General features: G+C 44.6%; 1 protein-coding gene across 1 annotated transcript in view; it reads left to right on the forward strand.

Moving 5' to 3' along the window:
* The window catches only part of LOC106591626 (high affinity cAMP-specific and IBMX-insensitive 3',5'-cyclic phosphodiesterase 8A), a 238,099-nt gene that overhangs the window by 208,084 nt on the left and 8,715 nt on the right, over positions 1-21,300 (forward strand). Inside the window, 5 exon segments of the mRNA XM_045708820.1 lie at positions 10,499-10,547; positions 10,862-10,994; positions 14,757-14,955; positions 17,803-18,020; positions 18,571-18,703. Coding sequence (XP_045564776.1) covers positions 10,499-10,547; positions 10,862-10,994; positions 14,757-14,955; positions 17,803-18,020; positions 18,571-18,703 — 732 coding nt within the window.

Below are 21,300 nucleotides of genomic sequence, written 5' to 3' on the forward strand. Positions count from 1 at the left end.
CAGGAACACACACACACACACACACACATACACACACACACACACACTACACACGCTATAGCTGCCTTGGTCAATACCCATTCACAACGTGCTGCAGCATCACTAGCGTGCTGTAGCATCACTAGCGTGCTGTGGCGACGACAACAGGAACAGTCATAAGGGCTTTGGGAGAGATTCATTCATTGACTTGCGTGGCACATAGACATGGTCCAATTGGATTGATCTGTTTTATAGTGTCTGGTTTGACACCACTGTACGGTTCACAAATATGATGGTGATCATTCTCCAAACCAGATTTGACTTTGATTACACAGACTTAGCTTGGGGCTGCAACATTAGGAAGGCCTTCTCTGAATCATGAATGAAGTCTGTAACAAGATCATGGTGGAGGAACAAGGGGGTTAGTTGTAATTCATTACATGTCTGTCTGGTGGAGGAACAAGGGGGTTAGTTGTAATTCATTACATGTCTGTCTGGTGGAGGAACAAGGGGGTTAGTTGTAATTCATTACATGTCTGTCTGGTGGAGGAACAAGGGGGTTAGTTGTAATTCATTACATGTCTGTCTGGTGGAGGAACAAGGGGGTTAGTTGTAATTCATTACATGTCTGTCTGGTGGAGGAACAAGGGGGTTAGTTGTAATTCATTACATGTCTGTCTGGTGGAGGAACAAGGGGGTTAGTTGTAATTCATTACATGTCTGTCTGGTGGAGGAACAAGGGGGTTAGTTGTAATTCATTACATGTCTGTCTGGTGGAGGAACAAGGGGGTTAGTTGTAATTCATTACATGTCTGTCTGGTGGAGGAACAAGGGGGTTAGTTGTAATTCATTACATGTCTGTCTGGTGGAGGAACAAGGGGGTTAGTTGTAATTCATTACATGTCTGTCTGGTGGAGGAACAAGGGGGTTAGTTGTAATTCATTACATGTCTGTCTGGTGGAGGAACAAGGGGGTTAGTCGTAATTCATTACATGTCTGTCTGGTGGAGGAAGAAGACGGATGAGGAAACGTCTAAATCAAATCACATGTTATTGGTCACATACACATGGTTAGCAGATGTTATTGGTCACATACACAGGGTTAGCAGATGTTATTGGTCACATACACATGGTTAGCAGATGTTATTGGTCACATACACATGGTTAGCAGATGTTATTGGTCACATACACATGGTTAACAGATGTTATTGGTCACATACACATGGTCAGCAGATGTTAATGGTCACATACACATGGTTAGCAGATGTTATTGGTCACATACACATGGTTAGCAGATGTTATTGGTCACATACACATGGTTAACAGATGTTATTGGTCACATACACATGGTTAGCAGATGTTATTGGTACATACACATGGTTAACAGATGTTATTGGTCACATACACATGGTTAGCAGATGTTATTGGTCACATACACATGGTTAGTAGATGTTATTGGTCACATACACATGGTTAGCAGATGTTATTGGTCACATGGTTAGCAGATGTTATTGGTCACATACACATGGTTAGCAGATGTTATTGGTCACATACACATGGTTAGCAGATGTTATTGGTCACATACACATGGTTAACAGATGTTATTGGTCACATACACATGGTTAACAGATGTTATTGGTCACATACACATGGTTAGCAGATGTTATTGGTCACATACACATGGTTAGCAGATGTTATTGGTCACATACACATGGTTAGCAGATGTTATTGGTCACATACACATGGTTAGCAGATGTTATTGGTCACATACACATGGTTAACAGATGTTATTGGTCACATACACATGGTTAACAGATGTTATTGGTCACATACACATGGTTAGCAGATGTTATTGGTCACATACACATGGTTAGCAGATGTTATTGGTCACATACACATGGTTAGCAGATGTTATTGGTCACATACACATGGTTAGCAGATGTTATTGGTCACATACACATGGTTAGCAGATGTTATTGGTACATACACATGGTTAGCAGATGTTATTGGTCACATACACATGGCTAGTAGATGTTATTGGTCACATACACATGGTTAGCAGATGTTATTGGTCACATACACATGGTTAGCAGATGTTATTGGTCACATACACATGGTTGGCAGATGTTATTGGTCACATACACATGGTTAGCAGATGTTATTGGTCACATACACATGGTTAGCAGGTAATATTGGTTACATACACATGGTTAGCAGATGTTATTGGTCACATACACATGGTTAACAGATGTTATTGGTCACATACACATGGTTAACAGATGTTATTGGTCACATACACATGGTTAGCAGATGTTATTGGTCACATGGTTAGCAGATGTTATTGGTCACATACACATAGTTAGCAGGTGTTATTGGTTACATACACATGGTTAGCAGATGTTATTGGTCACATACACATGGTTAACAGATGTTATTGGTCACATACACATGGTTAACAGATGTTATTGGTCACATACACATGGTTAGCAGATGTTATTGGTCACATACACATGGTTAACAGATGTTATTGGTCACATACACATGGTTAACAGATGTTATTGGTCACATACACATGGTTAACAGATGTTATTGGTCACATACACATGGTTAGCAGATGTTATTGGTCACATACACATGGTTAGTAGAGGTTATTGGTCACATACACATGGTTAACAGATGTTATTGGTCACATACACATGGTTAACAGATGTTATTGGTCACATGGTTAACAGATGTTATTGGTCACATACACATGGTTAACAGATGTTATTGGTCACATGGTTAACAGATGTTATTGGTCACATACACATGGTTAACAGATGTTATTGGTCACATACACATGGTTAGTAGAGGTTATTGGTCACATACACATGGTTAGCAGATGTTATTGGTCACATACACATGGTTAGTAGAGGTTATTGGTCACATACACATGGTTAGCAGATGTTATTGGTCACATGGTTAGCAGATGTTATTGGTCACATACACATGGTTAGCAGGTGTTATTGGTTGCATACACATGGTTAGCAGATGTTATTGGTCACATACACATGGTTAACAGATGTTATTGGTCACATACACATGGTTAACAGATGTTATTGGTCACATACACATGGTTAGCAGATGTTATTGGTCACATACACATGGTTAGCAGATGTTATTGGTCACATACACATGGTTAGCAGATGTTATTGGTCACATACACATGGTTAGCAGATGTTATTGGTCACATACACATGGTTAACAGATGTTATTGGTCACATACACATGGTTAACAGATGTTATTGGTCACATACACATGGTTAGCAGATGTTATTGGTCACATACACATGGTTAGCAGATGTTATTGGTCACATACACATGGTTAGCAGATGTTATTGGTCACATACACATGGTTAGCAGATGTTATTGGTCACATACACATGGTTAGCAGATGTTATTGGTACATACACATGGTTAGCAGATGTTATTGGTCACATACACATGGCTAGTAGAGGTTATTGGTCACATACACATGGTTAGCAGATGTTATTGGTCACATACACATGGTTAGTAGAGGTTATTGGTCACATACACATGGTTAGCAGATGTTATTGGTCACATGGTTAGCAGATGTTATTGGTCACATACACATGGTTAGCAGGTGTTATTGGTTACATACACATGGTTAGCAGATGTTATTGGTCACATACACATGGTTAACAGATGTTATTGGTCACATACACATGGTTAACAGATGTTATTGGTCACATACACATGGTTAGCAGATGTTATTGGTCACATACACATGGTTAGCAGATGTTATTGGTCACATACACATGGTTAGCAGATGTTATTGGTCACATGGTTAGCAGATGTTATTGGTCACATACACATGGTTAGCAGATGTTATTGGTCGCATACACATGGTTAGCAGATGTTATTGGTCACATACACATGGTTAACAGATGTTATTGGTCACATACACATGGTTAACAGATGTTATTGGTCACATACACATGGTTAGCAGATGTTATTGGTCACATACACATGGTTAGCAGATGTTATTGGTCACATACACATGGTTAGCAGATGTTATTGGTCACATACACATGGTTAGCAGATGTTATTGGTCACATACACATGGTTAACAGATGTTATTGGTCACATACACATGGTTAGCAGATGTTATTGGTCACATACACATGGTTAGCAGATGTTATTGGTCACATACACATGGTTAGCAGATGTTATTGGTCACATACACATGGTTAGCAGATGTTATTGGTCACATACATGGTTAGCAGATGTTATTGGTCACATACACATGGTTAGCAGATGTTATTGGTTACATACACATGGTTAGCAGATGTTATTGGTCACATACACATGGCTAGTAGAGGTTATTGGTCACATACACATGGTTAGCAGATGTTATTGGTCACATACACATGGTTAGTAGAGGTTATTGGTCACATACACATGGTTAGCAGATGTTATTGGTCACATGGTTAGCAGATGTTATTGGTCACATACACATGGTTAGCAGGTGTTATTGGTTACATACACATGGTTAGCAGATGTTATTGGTCACATACACATGGTTAACAGATGTTATTGGTCACATACACATGGTTAACAGATGTTATTGGTCACATACACATGGTTAGCAGATGTTATTGGTCACATACACATGGTTAGCAGATGTTATTGGTCACATACACATGGTTAGCAGATGTTATTGGTCACATACACATGGTTAGCAGATGTTATTGGTCACATACACATGGTTAACAGATGTTATTGGTCACATACACATGGTTAACATATGTTATTGGTCACATACACATGGTTAGCAGATGTTATTGGTCACATACACATGGTTAGCAGATGTTATTGGTCACATACACATGGTTAGCAGATGTTATTGGTCACATACACATGGTTAGCAGATGTTATTGGTCACATACACATGGTTAGCAGATGTTATTGGTACATACACATGGTTAGCAGATGTTATTGGTCACATACACATGGTTAGCAGATGTTATTGGTCACATACACATGGTTAGCAGATGTTATTGGTACATACACATGGTTAGCAGATGTTATTGGTCACATACTGTCACGCCCTGACCAGGTGAACTCTTCTATTTTGGTCAGGGTGTGGCATTTCTATAGTTTATTTTCTATGTTTTTGGTATAGCCTTGCTTTGGGGCGTATTTCTATGTTGGGTTCTGTCGATTCCCAATCAGAGACAGCTGTCACTAGTTGCCTCTGATTGGGGAATCATATTTAAGTTCCTTTTCCCCCCACGATGTTTGTGGGTTGTTGTCTCTTTTTGTTGGAGCAGTAGCGATACGTTTATTCTCTGTTTTGACCGTGTTATTTCAGTCTGTAATAAATAACATGAGTTCGCTCCCAGCTGCGCCTTGGTCCACTTCTTCCTTCCTGCACGACGATCGTTACAGAACAACCCACCAAACCAGGACCAAGCAGCGGGAGGAAAAGGAGCGCGAGAGATGGGCTCGCGAGGGGCTCGCGAGGGAAAGGAGTTCTGGACCTGGGAGGAGATCATGTCGGGGAAAGGACCCTGGCGGAAGGATTCCCAGGTCGAGGAGGTGATGCCAGCCGGTGGAAGGAGTCGCAGGCGGCGGTCGAGGAGGCCCGGAAGACACCCCCAAGAAAAATTTTTGGGGGGGCTAATGGGGTGGTCCGGAAGGGCAGAGGAAGAGCCCAGACCATTGCTCTCGTGGGGGATAACGGCGAAGGAGGAGGCAGAGATGTGGCAGGTCCTGGAGGACCTGCGTAGGGACAGCGTGGAGGAAGAGCCTTGGGTGGCAGAGGTGCGCACGGTATCGCCAGTGCGCCTGCACAGCCCAGTGCGCTCTGTGCCAGCGCCCCACATTTGCCGGGCTAGGGGGAGTGTTCAGCGAGGACGTGTTGTGCCGGCTCAGCGCTCCTGGCCTCCGGTGCCCCTTCTCGGTCCGATGTATCCTGCGCCGAGGACGCGCACTGTGTCTCCGGTACGGCTACACAGCCCAGTGCGTTCTGTGCCAGCGCTCCACACTTGCCAGGCTAAGGTGGGTGTTGAGCCAGAACGGGTGATGTCAGCTGTGCACTCCAGACCTCCAGTGCGCCTCCTCGGTCCAGGATATCCGGCGCCGCTTATGCGCACTGTGTCGCCGGTGTGCGGTCACAGTCCAGTCCGGCCCGTCCCTGCTCCCCACACCAGGTTAGTGGTGCGTGTCCCCAGTCCTGTCCGGCCCGTCCCTGCTCCCCGCACCAGGTTAGTGGTGCGTGTCCCCAGTCCTGTCCGGCCCATCCCTGCTCCCCGCACCAAGCCAGTGGTGCGTGTCCCCAGTCCTGTCCGGCCCATCCCTGCTCCCCGCACCAGGTTAGTGGTGCAGGTCCCCAGTCCAGTCCGGCCCGTCCCTGCTCCCCGCACCAAGCCAGTGGTGTGTGCCCCCAGTCCAGTCCGGCCCGTCCCTGCTCCCCGCACCAGGTTAGTGGTGCGTGTCCCCAGTCCTGTCCGGCCCGTCCCTGCTCCCCGCACCAGGTTAGTGGTGCGTGTCCACAGTCCTGTCCGGCCCATCGCTGCTCCCCGCCCCAAGCCAGTGGTGCGTGTCCCCAGTCCTGTCCGGCCCATCCCTGCTCCCCGCACCAGGTTAGTGGTGCGCGTCCCCAGTCCAGTCCGGCCCGTCCCTGCTCCCCGCACCAAGCCAGTGGTGTGTGCCCCCAGTCCAGTCCGGCCCGTCCCTGCTCCCCGCACCAGGTTAGTGGTGCGTGTCCCCTGTCCTGTCCGGCCCGTCCCTGCTCCCCGCACCAAGCCAGTGGTGTGTGCCCCCAGTCCAGTCCGGCCTGTCCCTGCTCCCCGCACCAGGTTAGTGGTGCGTGTCCCCAGTCCTGTCCAGCCCGTCCCTACTCCCCGCACCAGGTTAGTGGTGCGTGTCCACAGTCCTGTCCGGCCCATCCCGGCTCCCCGCACCAAGCCGGTGGTGCGTGTCCCCAGTCCAGTCCGGCCCGTCCCTGCTCCCCGCACCAGGTTGGTGGTGCGTGTCCCCAGGCCAGTCCGGCCCGTCTCTGCTCCCCGAACCAGGTTGGTGGTGCGTGTCCCCGGTCCTGTCCGGCCCATCCCTGTTCCCCGCACCAGGCCCACGGCGCGTGTCCACAGTCCGGCACGGCCTGTGTCCGGTCCACCGGTGACCAGTCCTGTTCCGGTCGGCGGCTCCGCTCCGGAGCCTGAGCATGCCGCTCCACCGTGGTCCAGTCCGGGCCAGAGGGGTAGGGCTAGGGTGGAGGCAGGGGGAGAAACACGCCCGGGGCCAGAGCCTCCACCGAGGGTGAGGCGCCCACCCGGGTCCCCCCTAATAGACTTTAGGTTGGTGCACCGGGAGTACGCACCGTTGGAGGGGGGGTACTGTCACGCCCTGACCAGGTGAACTCTTCTATTTTGGTCAGGGTGTGGCATTTCTATAGTTTATTTTCTATGTTTTTGGTATAGCCTTGCTTTGGGGCGTATTTCTATGTTGGGTTCTGTCGATTCCCAATCAGAGACAGCTGTCACTAGTTGCCTCTGATTGGGGAATCATATTTAAGTTCCTTTTCCCCCCACGATGTTTGTGGGTTGTTGTCTCTTTTTGTTGGAGCAGTAGCGATACGTTTATTCTCTGTTTTGACCGTGTTATTTCAGTCTGTAATAAATAACATGAGTTCGCTCCCAGCTGCGCCTTGGTCCACTTCTTCCTTCCTGCACGACGATCGTTACACATACACATGGTTAGCAGATGTTATTGGTCACATACACATGGTTAGCAGATGTTATTGGTCACATACACATGGTTAGCAGATGTTATTGGTCACATACACATGGTTAGCAGATGTTAATGAGAGTGTAGTGAAATGCTTGTGCTTCTAGTCCCGACAGTGCAGTAATATCTAACAAGTAATCTAACAATTCCCCAACAACTACCTTATACACACAAATCTAAAGGGATAAATAAGAATATGTACATATAAATATATGGATGAGGATGGCCGAGCGGCATAGCCAAGGTGCAATATATGATATAAAGTACATTATATACATAAACTCAGCAAAAACAGAAACGTCCCTTTTTCAGGACCCTGCCTTTCAAAGATAATTCGTAAAAATCCAAATATCTTCACAGATGTTCATTGTAAAGGGTTTAAACACTGTTTCCCATGCTTGTTCAATGAACCATAAACAATTAATGAACATGCACCTGTGGAACGGTCGTTAAGACACTAACAGCTTGCAGACGGTAGGCAAGCCAGCGCTACAGGGAGACAGGACGGACAGCTGATCGTCCACGCAGTGGCAGACCACGTGTAACAACACCTGCACAGGATCGGTACAGGATACAGGATGGCAACAACAACTGCCCGAGTTACACCAGGAACGCACAATCCCTCCATCAGTGCTCAGACTCTCCACAATAGGCTGAGAGAGGCTGGACTGAGGGATTGTAGGCCTGTTGTAAGGCAGGTCCCCACCAGATATCACCGGCAACAACGTCGCCTATGGGCACAAACCCACCGTCGCTGGACCAGACAAGACTGGCAAAAATTGCTCTTCCCTGACGAGTTGTGGTTTTGTCTCACCAGGGGTGATGGTCGGATTTGCGTTTATCGTCAAAGGAATGAGCGTTACACCGAGGCCTGTACTCTGGAGAGGGGTCGATTTGGAGGTGGAGGGTCCGTCATGGTCTGGGGCGGTGTGTCACAGCATCATCGGACTGAACTTGCTGTCATTGCAGGCAATCCCAACACTGTGCGTTACAGGGAAGACATCCTCCTCCCTCATGTGGTACCCTTCCTGCAGGCTCATCCTGCCATGACCCTCTAGCATGACAATGCCACCAGCCATACTGCTCGTTCTGTGCGTGATTTCCTGCAAGACAGGAATGTCAGTGTTCTGCCATGGCCAGCGAAGAGCCCGGATCTCAATCCCATTGAGCACATCTGGGACCTGTTGGATCGGAGGGTGAGGGCATGGGCCATTACCCCCAGAAATGTCCGGGAACTTGCAGGTACCTTGGTGGAAGAGTGGGGTAACATCTCACAGCAAGAACTGGCAAATCTGATGTAGTCCATGAGGAGATGCACTGCAGTACTTAATGCAGCTGGTGGCCACACCAGATACTGACTGTTACTTTTGATTTTGACCCCCACTTTGTTCATGGACACATTATTCCATTTCTGTTAGTCACACATCTGTGGAACTTGTTCAGTTTATGTCTCAGTTGTTGAATCTTGTTATGTTCTTACAAATATTTACACATGTTAAGTTTACTGAAAATAAATTCAGTTGACAGTGAGAGGACGTTTCTTTTTTGTTGTTGCTGAGTTTATGATATGAGTAATGTAAGATATAAACATTATTAAAGTGGCATTGTTTAAAGTGACTAGTGATCCATTTATTAAAGTGGCCATTGATATGAGTGTCTATGTAGGTAGCAGTCTCTCTGAGTTAGTGATGGCTGTTTAGCAGTCTGATGGCTTTGAGATAGAAGCTGTTTTTCATTCTCTTGGTCCCAGCTTTGATGCACCTATTCTGACCTCGCCTTCTGGATGGTAGCGGGGTGAACAGCCAGTAGCTTGGGTGGTTGTTGTCCTTGATCTTTTTGGCCTTCCTGTGACATCGCGTGCTGTAGGTGTCTTGGAGGGCAGGTAGTTTGCCCCCGGTGATGCGTTGTGCCGTACCAGGCGGTGATACAGCCCGACAGGATGCTCTCGATTGTGCATCTGTAAAAGTTTGTCAGGGTTTTAGGTGACAAGCCAAATTTCTTCCGTCTCCTGAGGTTGAAGAGGCTCTGTTGCGCCTTCACCACACTGTCAGTGTGGGTGGACCATTTCAGTTTGTCTGTGATGTGTACGCCGAGGAACTTAAATCTTTCCACCTTCTCCACTGCTGTCCCTTCGATGTGGATAGGGGGGGTGCTCCCTCTGCTGTTTCCTGAAGTCCATGATCATCTCCTTTGTTTTGTTGACGTTGAGTGAGAGGATGTTTTCCTGACACCACACTCTGAGTGCCCTCACCTCCTCCCTGTAGGCTGTCTCTTTGTTGTTGGTAATCAAGCCCACTACTGTTGTGTCATCTACAAACTTGATGATTGAGTTGGAGGCGTGCATGGCCATGCAGTCATGGGTGAACTGGGAGTACAGGAGGGGGCTGAGCACGCACCCTTGTGGGGCCCCAGTTTTGATGGTCAGCAAAGTGGAGATGTTGTTTCCAACCTTCACCACCTGGGGGCGGCCCATCAGAAAGTCCAGGACCCAATTGCACAGGGCGTTGTTGAGACCCAGGGCCTCCAGCTTAATGATGAGATTGGAGGATACTATGGTGTTGAATGCTGAGCTGTAGTCTATTAAAGTGGTACATGGTTATAGATTGGGTGTAGTAGTTTCATGACATTCATTTGATTTGACAGTATCTGAAACTATGGACTGATATAATTATTACTCTCTCTCTCTCTCTCTCTCTCTCTCTCTCTCTCTCTCTCTCATTCTTTCACAGGATGGCTTGCGCAGATTATCAGGAAACGAATACATCTTTGCTACGAAGCGTACGTACAGTATTGCTCTCCTGGCATAGTGATGAAGATGATGATGATGATGATCATCACGTAAAGTGCCATTTTGATTTGTCTCTCTCTCCCCACATCTCCCCCTCTCTCTCCCCACATCTCCACCTCTCCTTATCCCCACATCTCCCCCTCTCTCTCCCCGCACCGTCCCCCTCTCTCCCCACATCTCCCCCTCCTTATCCCCACATCTCCCCCTCTCTCTCCCCACATCTCCCCCTCTCTCTCCCCACATCTCCCCCTCTCTCTCCCCGCACCGTCCCCCTCTCCTTATCCCCGCACCATCCCCCTCTCAGAGCCCCACCTCCCAAGTCACCTAGCCATGCCCCTGTCGTTGAATGACATCCCTCCTCACGTTGCCCAGACAATGGAGAATGAAGACTCCTGGGACTTTGACATCTTCAACCTGGAGACTGCCTGTCTGAAACGGTGAGGAGAGGTTATAACACTGTAATAACATTCAACCTGGAGACTGCCTGTCTGAAACGGTGAGGGGAGGTTATAACACTGTAATAACATTCAACCTGGAGACTGCCTGTCTGAAACGGTGAGGAGAGCTTATAACACTGTAATAACATTCAACCTGGAGACTGCCTGTCTGAAACGGTGAGGAGAGGTTATAACACTGTAATAACATTCAACCTGGAGACTGCCTGTCTGAAACGGTGAGGAGAGGTTATAACACTGTAATAACATTCAACCTGGAGACTGCCTGTATGAAACGGTGAGGAGAGCTTATAACACTGTAATAACATTCAACCTGGAGACTGCCTGTCTGAAACGGTGAGGAGAGGTTATAACACTGTAATAACATTCAACCTGGAGACTGCCTGTCTGAAATGGTGAGGGGAGGTTATAACACTGTTATAATGCTGTAGTAACACTTTTATAAATATTCACTTTAGCCAGCTTTATCAAAATAACTGAGGAAAACAGTATCCCAGATGGTGGAATCAGAAGCCATGAGTCCGGTCATAAAGACTTTCTCATTCATCTCTACTGTGGTTTAGTTTAGAGAGGTCCAGAGCCACAGAAATACAGAGAGAATTCTACAAACTCCATCTGTTTCAGTACTGTACACAGGGTGTAAAGCTAATGGGTGCATCCTAAATGGGACCATATTCCATATGTAGTGCACTACTTTCGACCAGAGCCATATGGGTGATTCCTCACAAAACCAGGACAAAAAAAACACCATGATTTAGGGGATTTTCACTCCATTTTATCAATTTAATTCCTATGTATCTAAAAGCATATTTGAGAAATAATGAATTGAAGTTGGAATATTTGTGACATTTTTTGGCTTTACCCAGGCCTCCTTTAAGACTTCATGATGTTTTATCTATAGGTGCTACAAAGAAAGCAATCGGTGTCATGTGAAGCTTCACCACTTGCTTTGTAATATGATTAGTATTTTGATTTCAATAACAATTTTCTTACATGAATGTATGAATATTGAAAAATATAAACATGAATATGTTTTTCATTTGCAAAATGTTTCAATATATTGTTGAATATAATAATACAATACGGGCATATCAAAGTTCCAAAGTGGAATCTCTGCTATTTTTTAAGTTATGGCCCATTTTATACATAGAAATTGGCATAGTAGGCAATGTAACCAATCACAGCCTTCCTTTTACTTGTGTCATTGCACATCCTGCAAATCACCGGCAGAGGGCGACCATTTTGAATCCATTTTCACATTCACTCTGTTGGTAATTCTTACAAATCATCTCTGAAAGTAGCAGAGATCCCACTCTGGAACTTTGATATGTCTGTAGAGTATATTATGTATTTTCAATATTCCGATTTTTAGTATTCATAAGTTGCTGAAATCAAAATACTACTCATATTAAAGAGCAAGCGGTAAAGCATTACATGACACCAATTTTTGTTTTGTATCAACTACAGATGAAACATTATGGAGTTTTAAAGCAGGCCTGTATAAAGGCCAAAATTTCACACATATTCAAACATAAATTCATTATTTCTCAATTATGCTTGAAAGAGATTCTCCTGTTATCTCAAATGTAAGGGGCTGAAGCTCATTGGTTGGAACTCTAATTGCTAGGGGGCTGGCCCACGTGGGGGGAAATGTAGGGAAGATGGCGCAATACAGCTTGTAGGGGCTGTCTTGTTAGACTTTACAGCTTTTGACATTATTGATCTGCTGCTGGAAAAACGTGTGTTATGGCTTTACAGCCCCTGCTATAATGTGGATAAAGAGTTACTTGTCTAACAGATGGAAGCCTCTTTAACATAATCCAGGTAGAAGCAGGAATTCCCCAGGGTAGCAGTTTAGGCTCCTTGCTTTTTTCAATCTTTACTAACGACATGCCACTGGCTTTGAGTAAGGCCAGTGTGTCTATGTATGCGGATGACTCAACACTATACACGTCAGCTACCACAGCGACTGAAACACTTAACAAAGAGCTGCAGTTAGTTTCGGAATGGGTAGCAAGGAATAAGTTAGTCCTAAATATTTCCAAAACTTAAAGCATTGTATTTGGGACAAATCATTCACTATACCCTAAACCTCAACTACATCTCCTAATGAATAATGTGGAAATTGAGCAAGTTGAGGTGACTACACTTCTTGGAGTAACCCTGGATTATAAACTGTCATGGTCACAACATATTAATACAACAGTAGCCAAAGATGGGGAGAAGTCTGTCCATAATAAAGCGCTGCTCTGGCTTCTTAACAACACTATCAACAAGGCAGATCCTATGGGCCCTAGTTTTGTCACACCTGGACTACTGTTCAGTCGTGTGGTCAGGTGCCACGAAGAGGGACTTGAGAAAATTGCAGTTGGCTCAGAACAGGGCAGCACGGCTGGTACTTAAAAGTACACGGAGAGCTAACATTAATGACATGCATGTCAATCTCTCATGGCTCAAAGTGGAGGAGAGATTGACTTCATCATTACTTGTTTTTGTAAGAAGTGTTGACAAGCTGAATGTACCGAGCTGTCTGTGTAAACTACTAGCACACAGCTCAGACACCCATGCATACCCCACAAGACATACCACCAGAGGTCTGTTTAAACTACTAGCACACAGCTCAGACACCCATGCAAACCCCACAAGACATACCACCAGAGGTCTGTTTAAACTACTAGCACACAGCTCAGACACCCATCCATACCCCACAAGACATACCACCAGAGGTCTGTTTAAACTACTAGCACACAGGTCAGACACCCATGCATACCCCACAAGACATACCACCAGAGGTCTGTTTAAACTACTAGCACACAGCTCAGACACCCATGAATACCCCACAAGACATACCACCAGAGGTCTCTTCACAGTCCCCAAGTCCAGAACAGACTATGGGAGGCTCACAGTACTACATAGAGCCATGACTACATGGAACTCTATTCCACATCAGGCAACTGATGCAAGCAGTAGAATCAGATTTAAAAAGCAGGTAAAAATACACCTTATGGAACAGCGGGGACTGTGAAGAGACACAAACAAAGGCACAGACACATGCATACAAACACATGATAACATACACACTATACACACACGTACACATGGATTTTGCTCTGTAGATTTGTGGTAGTGGACTATGGGCCTGAGGGCACACACTTAGTGTGTTGTGAAATCTGTAATGAATGTATTGTAATGTTTTTAAAATTGTATAACTGCCTTAATTCTGCTGGACCCCAGGAAGAGTAGCAGCTGATGGGGATCCATAATAAATACAAATACAAATAGCTAAAAGAAGCAGTCATTTTCATCTATGGATTTTGTGGCTAATTGAGGTAAGACGAATTTTGCTCATAGATTACGCATGTATGAAGTACAGTACACATTGACACATCCAACCCAAAGTGGCAGGTTTAAAAAATACTTTCTTAGTCTCAAAAATACCTGAACATGTCTTTAATATGCAAATATCAAATATATGTCAACAATCCTTCCTTCAAAGTACCATTCTATGGATTACATTACGTGGAAATCCCCCAAATCATGGGGGGGGGGGATCATCCATATGGGCCCTGGTGAAAAATAGTGCACTATAAATGACCTGTTGAGTGTCAGAGGGATTGGATTGGAAGCTGGGTTATGGCAGGAGAGATGAGGTTACCCAGTGTACTGTACTTAACTCTGTGATATTGAACTCCTCCATTCTGTTAGCCCTAACCTTCATGCTGTCTGGTAATTCTCTCCTCCCAGGCCTCTGACCTATCTGGGCCTGAAGATCTTCTCTCGGTTCGGGGTGTGTGAGTTCCTGAGCTGTCCCGAGGCCACTCTCCGCTCCTGGCTGCAGGGGATCGAGGCTAACTACCACTCCACCAACTCCTACCACAACTCCTCACATGCTGCCGATGTCCTGCACGCTACCGCATACTTCCTCTGCAAGGAGAGGGTCAAGGTAAGATGGCTGTCCAAGATGGCCGCCACTGGGTCAGACAGTTTTGTCTTGTTTGTTTGTTTGTTTTGTCTTGTTTGGTTGGTTGGTTTAGTCTTGTCTTGTCTAGTTTGTTTGTTTTGTCTTGTTTTGACTAGTTTGTTTGTTTTGTCTTGTTTGGTTGGTTGGTTTAGTCTTGTCTTGTCTTGTTTGTTTGTTTTGTCTTGTTTTGTCTTGTTTGTTTGTTTTGTCTTGTTTGACTAGTTTGTTTGTTTTGTCTTGTCTTGTCTTGTTTGTTTGTTTTGTCTTGTTTTGTCTTGTTTGTTTGTTTTGTCTTGTTTTGTCTTGTTTGTTTGTTTTGTCTTGTTTTGACTAGTTTGTTTGTTTTGTCTTGTCTTGTCTTGTTTGTTTGTTTTGTCTTGTTTTGACTAGTTTGTTTGTTTTGTCTTGTTTTGACTAGTTTGTTTGTTTTGTCTTGTTTTGTCTTGTTTGTTTGTTTTGTCTTGTTTTGACTAGTTTGTTTGTTTTGTCTTGTCTTGTCTTGTTTGTTTGTTTTGTCTTGTTTTGACTAGTTTGTTTGTTTTGTCTTGTTTTGACTAGTTTGTTTGTTTTGTCTTGTTTTGACTAGTTTGTTTGTTTTGTCTTGTTTTGACTAGTTTGTTTGTTTTGTCTTGTTTTGACTAGTTTGTTTGTTTTGTCTTGTTTTGACTAGTTTGTTTGTTTTGTCTTGTTTTGACTAGTTTGTTTGTTTTGTCTTGTTTTGACTAGTTTGTTTGTTTTTGTCTTGTTTGTTGGTTGGTTTAGTCTTGTCTTGTCTTGTTTGGTTTGTTTGCATGTTTGTTTGCCCCTCATTTATACAGGTACATCTGTATGACCTGTTCAGAGACAGCAAAAGTAAAACATCTGTAACAAACATGCATTGAAATTAAATAAGCACACAGCAATGAGTCAATCCTGGGCTGACATTCCTCAAATCACAAGCATGGCTTAATCCAAGTCCTAATTAGAGTTGCACAATGCCGGTAGCTTCCCCAAAATGTCCAAGTTTTCCATAAATTCCAGTTAGAAGATTCCTGGAATCAACCCTCCCCACTGGGCAAAAACTGATTGAATAAATGGTGATTCCACCTCATTTTAACAACAAAAATGTAATGTGATGATGTTGAATTAACATGGAAAACTGTTTGGATATACAAAGGGATTTTTTTATTTTTTTTACCCAACTTGCAACCTAAATCCATTGACATTGTGACATTTTTTGTTGATTTCACGTTGAATTCATGTTAGTTGACAACTCAACCAAATGTCAATCAAAACTAGACGTTGAACTGCTGTCTGTGCCCAGTGGGAAGTCATAATCCTAAAGTCTTTGACTCCTTTACTCTCTAACATGGAACTACATGTCACTAGAGTCATCTAGACTAATCATGTTAGGAGTGTGTGTGTCTGGACCTGTGTGTGTGTGTAGTGCACTGGGCCTTTATTAGTTCTGTATTAGAGGACCGATATCGACGTCTTCAACGCGGACCCCCCCATAAATTCTGCACCCCCCCCCAAAAAACAATTGCTAAAAGATTTGCAGCACCCATACCCCCAAACTACTTCACGTGGCTATGTGCGTGCATACCTGGTGGTGTGTTTGTGTCCGTGTGTGTGTGTGCGTGCATACCTGACGGTGTGTTTGTGTCCGTGCGTGTGCGTGCATACCTGGCGGTGTGTTTGTGTCCGTGTGCGTGCGTGCATACCTGGCGGTGTGTTTGTGTCCGTGTGCGTGCATACCTGGCGGTGTGTTTGTGTCCTTGTGTGTGCGTGCATACCTGACGGTGTGTTTGTGTCCGTGTGTGTGCGTGCATACCTAACGGTGTGTTTGTGTCCGTGTGCGTGCGTGCATACCTGGCGGTGTGTTTGTGTCCGTGTGCGTGCGTGCATACCTGACGGTGTGTTTGTGTCCGTGTGTGTGCGTGCATACCTGGCGGTGTGTTTGTGTCTGTGTGCGTGCGTGCATACCTGGCGGTGTGTTTGTGTCTACGTTTGCTTGTGTGTGTCTGTCTTTGGTCACAGAGCCGTTGTTTGACCCAGACAGTATATGTTGTTCCACTAACTGCTGATGAGGACTGCTCTACAGTGCTGTTCTCTAACTAAGCTGATTATTAAACCTTCTATTCCTGACCACACCAAAGTGATCTATCATTGGCTTAGCCCTGCCGACCAGTGGTTAGCCCACCTTTGACCTCACACCAGGGTAAACTAACCAATCAGAGACAGAGGCTGTGGCTCGGGTTAGACCTCTGTCACAAACAGGCTTTCCTGTAAGGGAACCTCCCAGCTGCCAAAACTGGTTTAAATGACTTAATTTCAACTAACTTTGGCCAATTTTGCCCGCTGGGATTATGTGGAGTGGTGCAAACAGGACATACTACATGACACAACACAAATACATGTTTAAGAAAGCCCCTAAAACAACATGACACAACACAAATACATGATTAAGAAAGCCCCTAAGACAACATGACACAACACAAATACATGATTAAGAAAGCCCCTAAAAAAACATGACACAACACAAATACATGGTTAAGAAAGACCCTAAAACATGCAGCCTATTCAATCAGTGATTCAGTTAGTAAGATCAGGTCACTAGCAACACCAAGTTTGTGGGTTCAGTTCCTGCAGGGTTCACATACTAAAAATGATAATATTAACGATCATTTGGTGGTATAAATAATATGAATATAATTCAGCAGCAGGTAGCCTAGCCGTTAGATCATTGGCCTGTAACCAAAAGGTCGCTAGTTCGAATCCCCCTGTCGCTAACTTCTCCATTAATATTAAATATGAATAAAACACTAGTCCCTCTTCTTTCCCTAACAGCAAAGTCTGGAGCAGATTGATGAGGTGGCGGCTCTGATAGCAGCCACGGTACACGACGTGGATCACCCGGGACGCACCAACAGCTTCCTGTGTAACGCAGGAAGTGAGCTGGCCATCTTGTACAATGACACGGCCGTGCTAGAGAGCCACCACGCTGCCCTTGCCTTCCAGATCACCACACGGGACGACAAGTGTAACATCTTCAAGAACATGGAGAGGTACGTCTGTCTGTCTGTCTGTCTGTCTGTCTGTCTGTCTGTCTGTCTGTCTGTCTGGCTGGCTGGCTGGCTGGCTGGCTGGCTGGCTGGCTGGCTGGCTGTGGGTTTTCTGGGAGGCTGTTTGGTCTGTCTGTCTGTGTGTGTGAGAGAGACAGTGAGGCAGGACAGTCATGTGATTTGAGTCCCAGAGCAGTGTGTCTCATGCACTGCTCTCCCTTGGATGGGGGAAGGTACACAATCACTCCATTCATTCCTCTCCTCTGTCACTACAGTCAGGAGGCTAGAACTGTCCAGAGGGGCTTTCAGCACATTTATTTACCAATGTTTTTTGTGTAAACGTGTCTTGCTCTCTGTTCTTCTCCCTACCCCCCTTCCACTCTGTCCTCCACTGCTTCTTTCTCTCTCTCTCTGTTCTTCTCTCTTTCGCTCTCTCATTCTCCCCCCTCTCTCTCTCACCCCCTCCCTCTTGCTGTCTCTCTCGCTCTCTCTCTCTGTTCTTCTCTTTCTCTCTCTTTCTCCTCCCCCCCTCGCTGTCTCTCTCTCTCTTTAGGAATGAGTACCGTACACTGCGTCAGGCCATCATAGACATGGTGCTCGCCACAGAGATGACAAAACACTTTGAGCACGTCAACAAGTTCGTCAACAGCATCAACAAGCCGCTGGCCGCGCTGGAGGAGAACGGGGTGAGATGAAGGACAGAACAAGAAAAGAGGGGATGAAAAAGAATAATAAAGTCCAGGTTAGATAGGCTCTGTGGTTAAACATGATGACAGCAGGAACCTGTTCATGGCTTGGATCAGAGTATTGCAGCCAATACAGTATGTGTAGCTGTGTCCGGTCACGGAACAATCTAGAAAATACAAATGGTCTGTTTTAGATATCATTCTGCATCACGCTTACTCTAAAAACAGCCAACAATTAGCTAACAGCATGCAGGTTAGAAAGAGCAGAGTTGAAGGGAGTCATTGTCTAGCCTGTGTGGCCTAACGTAGCCTTATAACGTAGCCTAGCCTAGCCTTCCAGTGGAGCCTTCCAGCTAAAAGTTAGCCAACTGTGATGCTGGTTGAAGGGAGTTAGTGTAGCCACCTGGCCTAGCTTCCTAATGTAGCCATCCATGCACTGTAGCCTGCTAGCATAGCATAGCCTAGCCTCCAAGTGTAGCCTGCTAGCGTAGCCTCCTGGCCTAGCCTCATAGTTTAGCCTGCTAGCATAGTAACCAAAAAAGTGTTAAACAAATCAAAATATATTTTAGATTTTAGATTCTTTAAAGTAGCCACCCGTTGCCTTGATGACATCTTTGCCCATCTCTTGGCATTCTCTCAACCAGCTTCACCTGGAATGCTTTACCAACAGTCTTGAAGGAGTTCCCACATATGCTGAGCACTTGTTGGCTGCTTTTCCTTCACTCTGCAGTCCAACTCATCCCAAACCATCTCAATTGGGTTGAGGTTGGGTGATTGTGGAGGCCAGGTTATCTGATGCAGCACCTCATCACTCTTCTTGGTTAAATAGCCCTTATACAGCCCGGAGGTCCTGTTGAAAAACAAATGATCCCACTAAGTCCCACTAAGCGCAAACCAGATGGGATAGCGTATCCCTGCAGAATGCTGTGGTAGCCATGCTGGTTAAGTGTGCCTTGAATTCTAAATAAATTACAGACAGTGTCACCAGCAAAGCACCCCCACACCATCACATCTCCTCCATGCTTCACGGTGGGAACCACACCTGCGGAGATCATCCGTTCACCTACTCTGCATCTCACAAAGACCCGGCGGTTGGAACCAAAAATATCAAGTCAGTCTCCTCTGAACAGTTGATGTTGAGATGTGTCTGTTACTTGAACTCTGTGAAGCATTTATTTGGGCTGCAATCTGAGGTGCAGTTAACTCTACTGAACTTATCCTTTGCAGCAGAGGTAACTATGGGTCTTCCTTTCCTGTGGCGGTCCTTATGAGAGCCAGTTTCATCATAGCGCTTGATGGTTTTTGCAGCTGCACTTGAAGAAACTTTCAACGTTTTTTACATTTTTCCGGATTGACTGACCTTCATGTCTTAAAGTAATGATGGCCTGTTGTTTCTCTTTGCTTATTTGAGCTGTTCTTGCCATAATATGGACTTGGTCTTTTACCAAATAGGGCTATCTTCTGTATACCACCCCTACCTTGTCACAACACAACTGATTGTCTCAGATGCATTAATAAGTAAAGAAATTCCACAAATTAACTTTTAACAAGGGACACGTGTTAATAAAGTCAGGGCACTCATGGTCCAGGGCATTCCAGGTGACTACCTCATGAAGCTGGTTGAGAGAATGCCAAGAGTGTGCAAAGCTGTCATAAAGGCAAAGGGTGGCTACTTTGAAGAATCTGAAATATAAAATATATTTTGATTTGTTTAACGCTTTTTTGGTTACTACATGATTCCATATGTGTTATTTCATAGTTTTGATGTCTTCACTATTATTCTACAATGTAGAACATAGTAAAAATAAAGAAAAACCCTTGAATGAGTAGGTGTGTCCAAACTTTTGACAGGTACTGTAACTCTAACCAAGTTAGCAATCAAACGAAAACTCTAACACAGTTAGCAATCAAACTAAAACCTTGTCTAACACTGTTAGCAATCAAACTAAAACTCTGTCTAACACAGTTAGCAATCAAACTAAAACTCTAACACAGTTAGCAATCAAACTAAAACTCTGTCTAACACTGTTAGCAATCAAACTAAAACTCTAACACAGTTAGCAATCAAACTAAAACTCTGTAACACAGTTAGCAATCAAACTAAAACTCTAACACAGTTAGCAATCAAACTAAAACTCTGTCTAACACTGTTAGCAATCAAACTAAAACTCTGTCTAACACAGTTAGCAATCAAACTAAAACTCTGTCTAACACAGTTAGCAATCAAACTAAAACCCTGTCTAACACTGTTAGCAATCAAACTAAAACTCTGTCTAACACTGTTAGCAATCAAACTAAAACTCTGTCTAACACAGTTAGCAATCAAACTAAAACTCTAACACTGTTAGCAATCAAACTAAAACTCTGTCTAACACTGTTAGCAATCAAACTAAAACTCTAACACTGTTAGCAATCAAACTAAAACTCTGTCTAACACTGTTAGCAATCAAACTAAAACTCTGTCTAACACTGTTAGCAATCAAACTAAAACTCTGTCTAACACTGTTAGCAATCAAACTAAAACTCTGTCTAACACTGTTAGCAATCAAACTAAAACTCTAACACTGTTAGCAATCAAACTAAAACTCTGTCTAACA

This window comes from Salmo salar, chromosome ssa26 (assembly GCF_905237065.1).
Source record: "Salmo salar chromosome ssa26, Ssal_v3.1, whole genome shotgun sequence".
In the NCBI taxonomy this organism is placed as follows: Eukaryota; Metazoa; Chordata; class Actinopteri; order Salmoniformes; family Salmonidae; genus Salmo; species Salmo salar.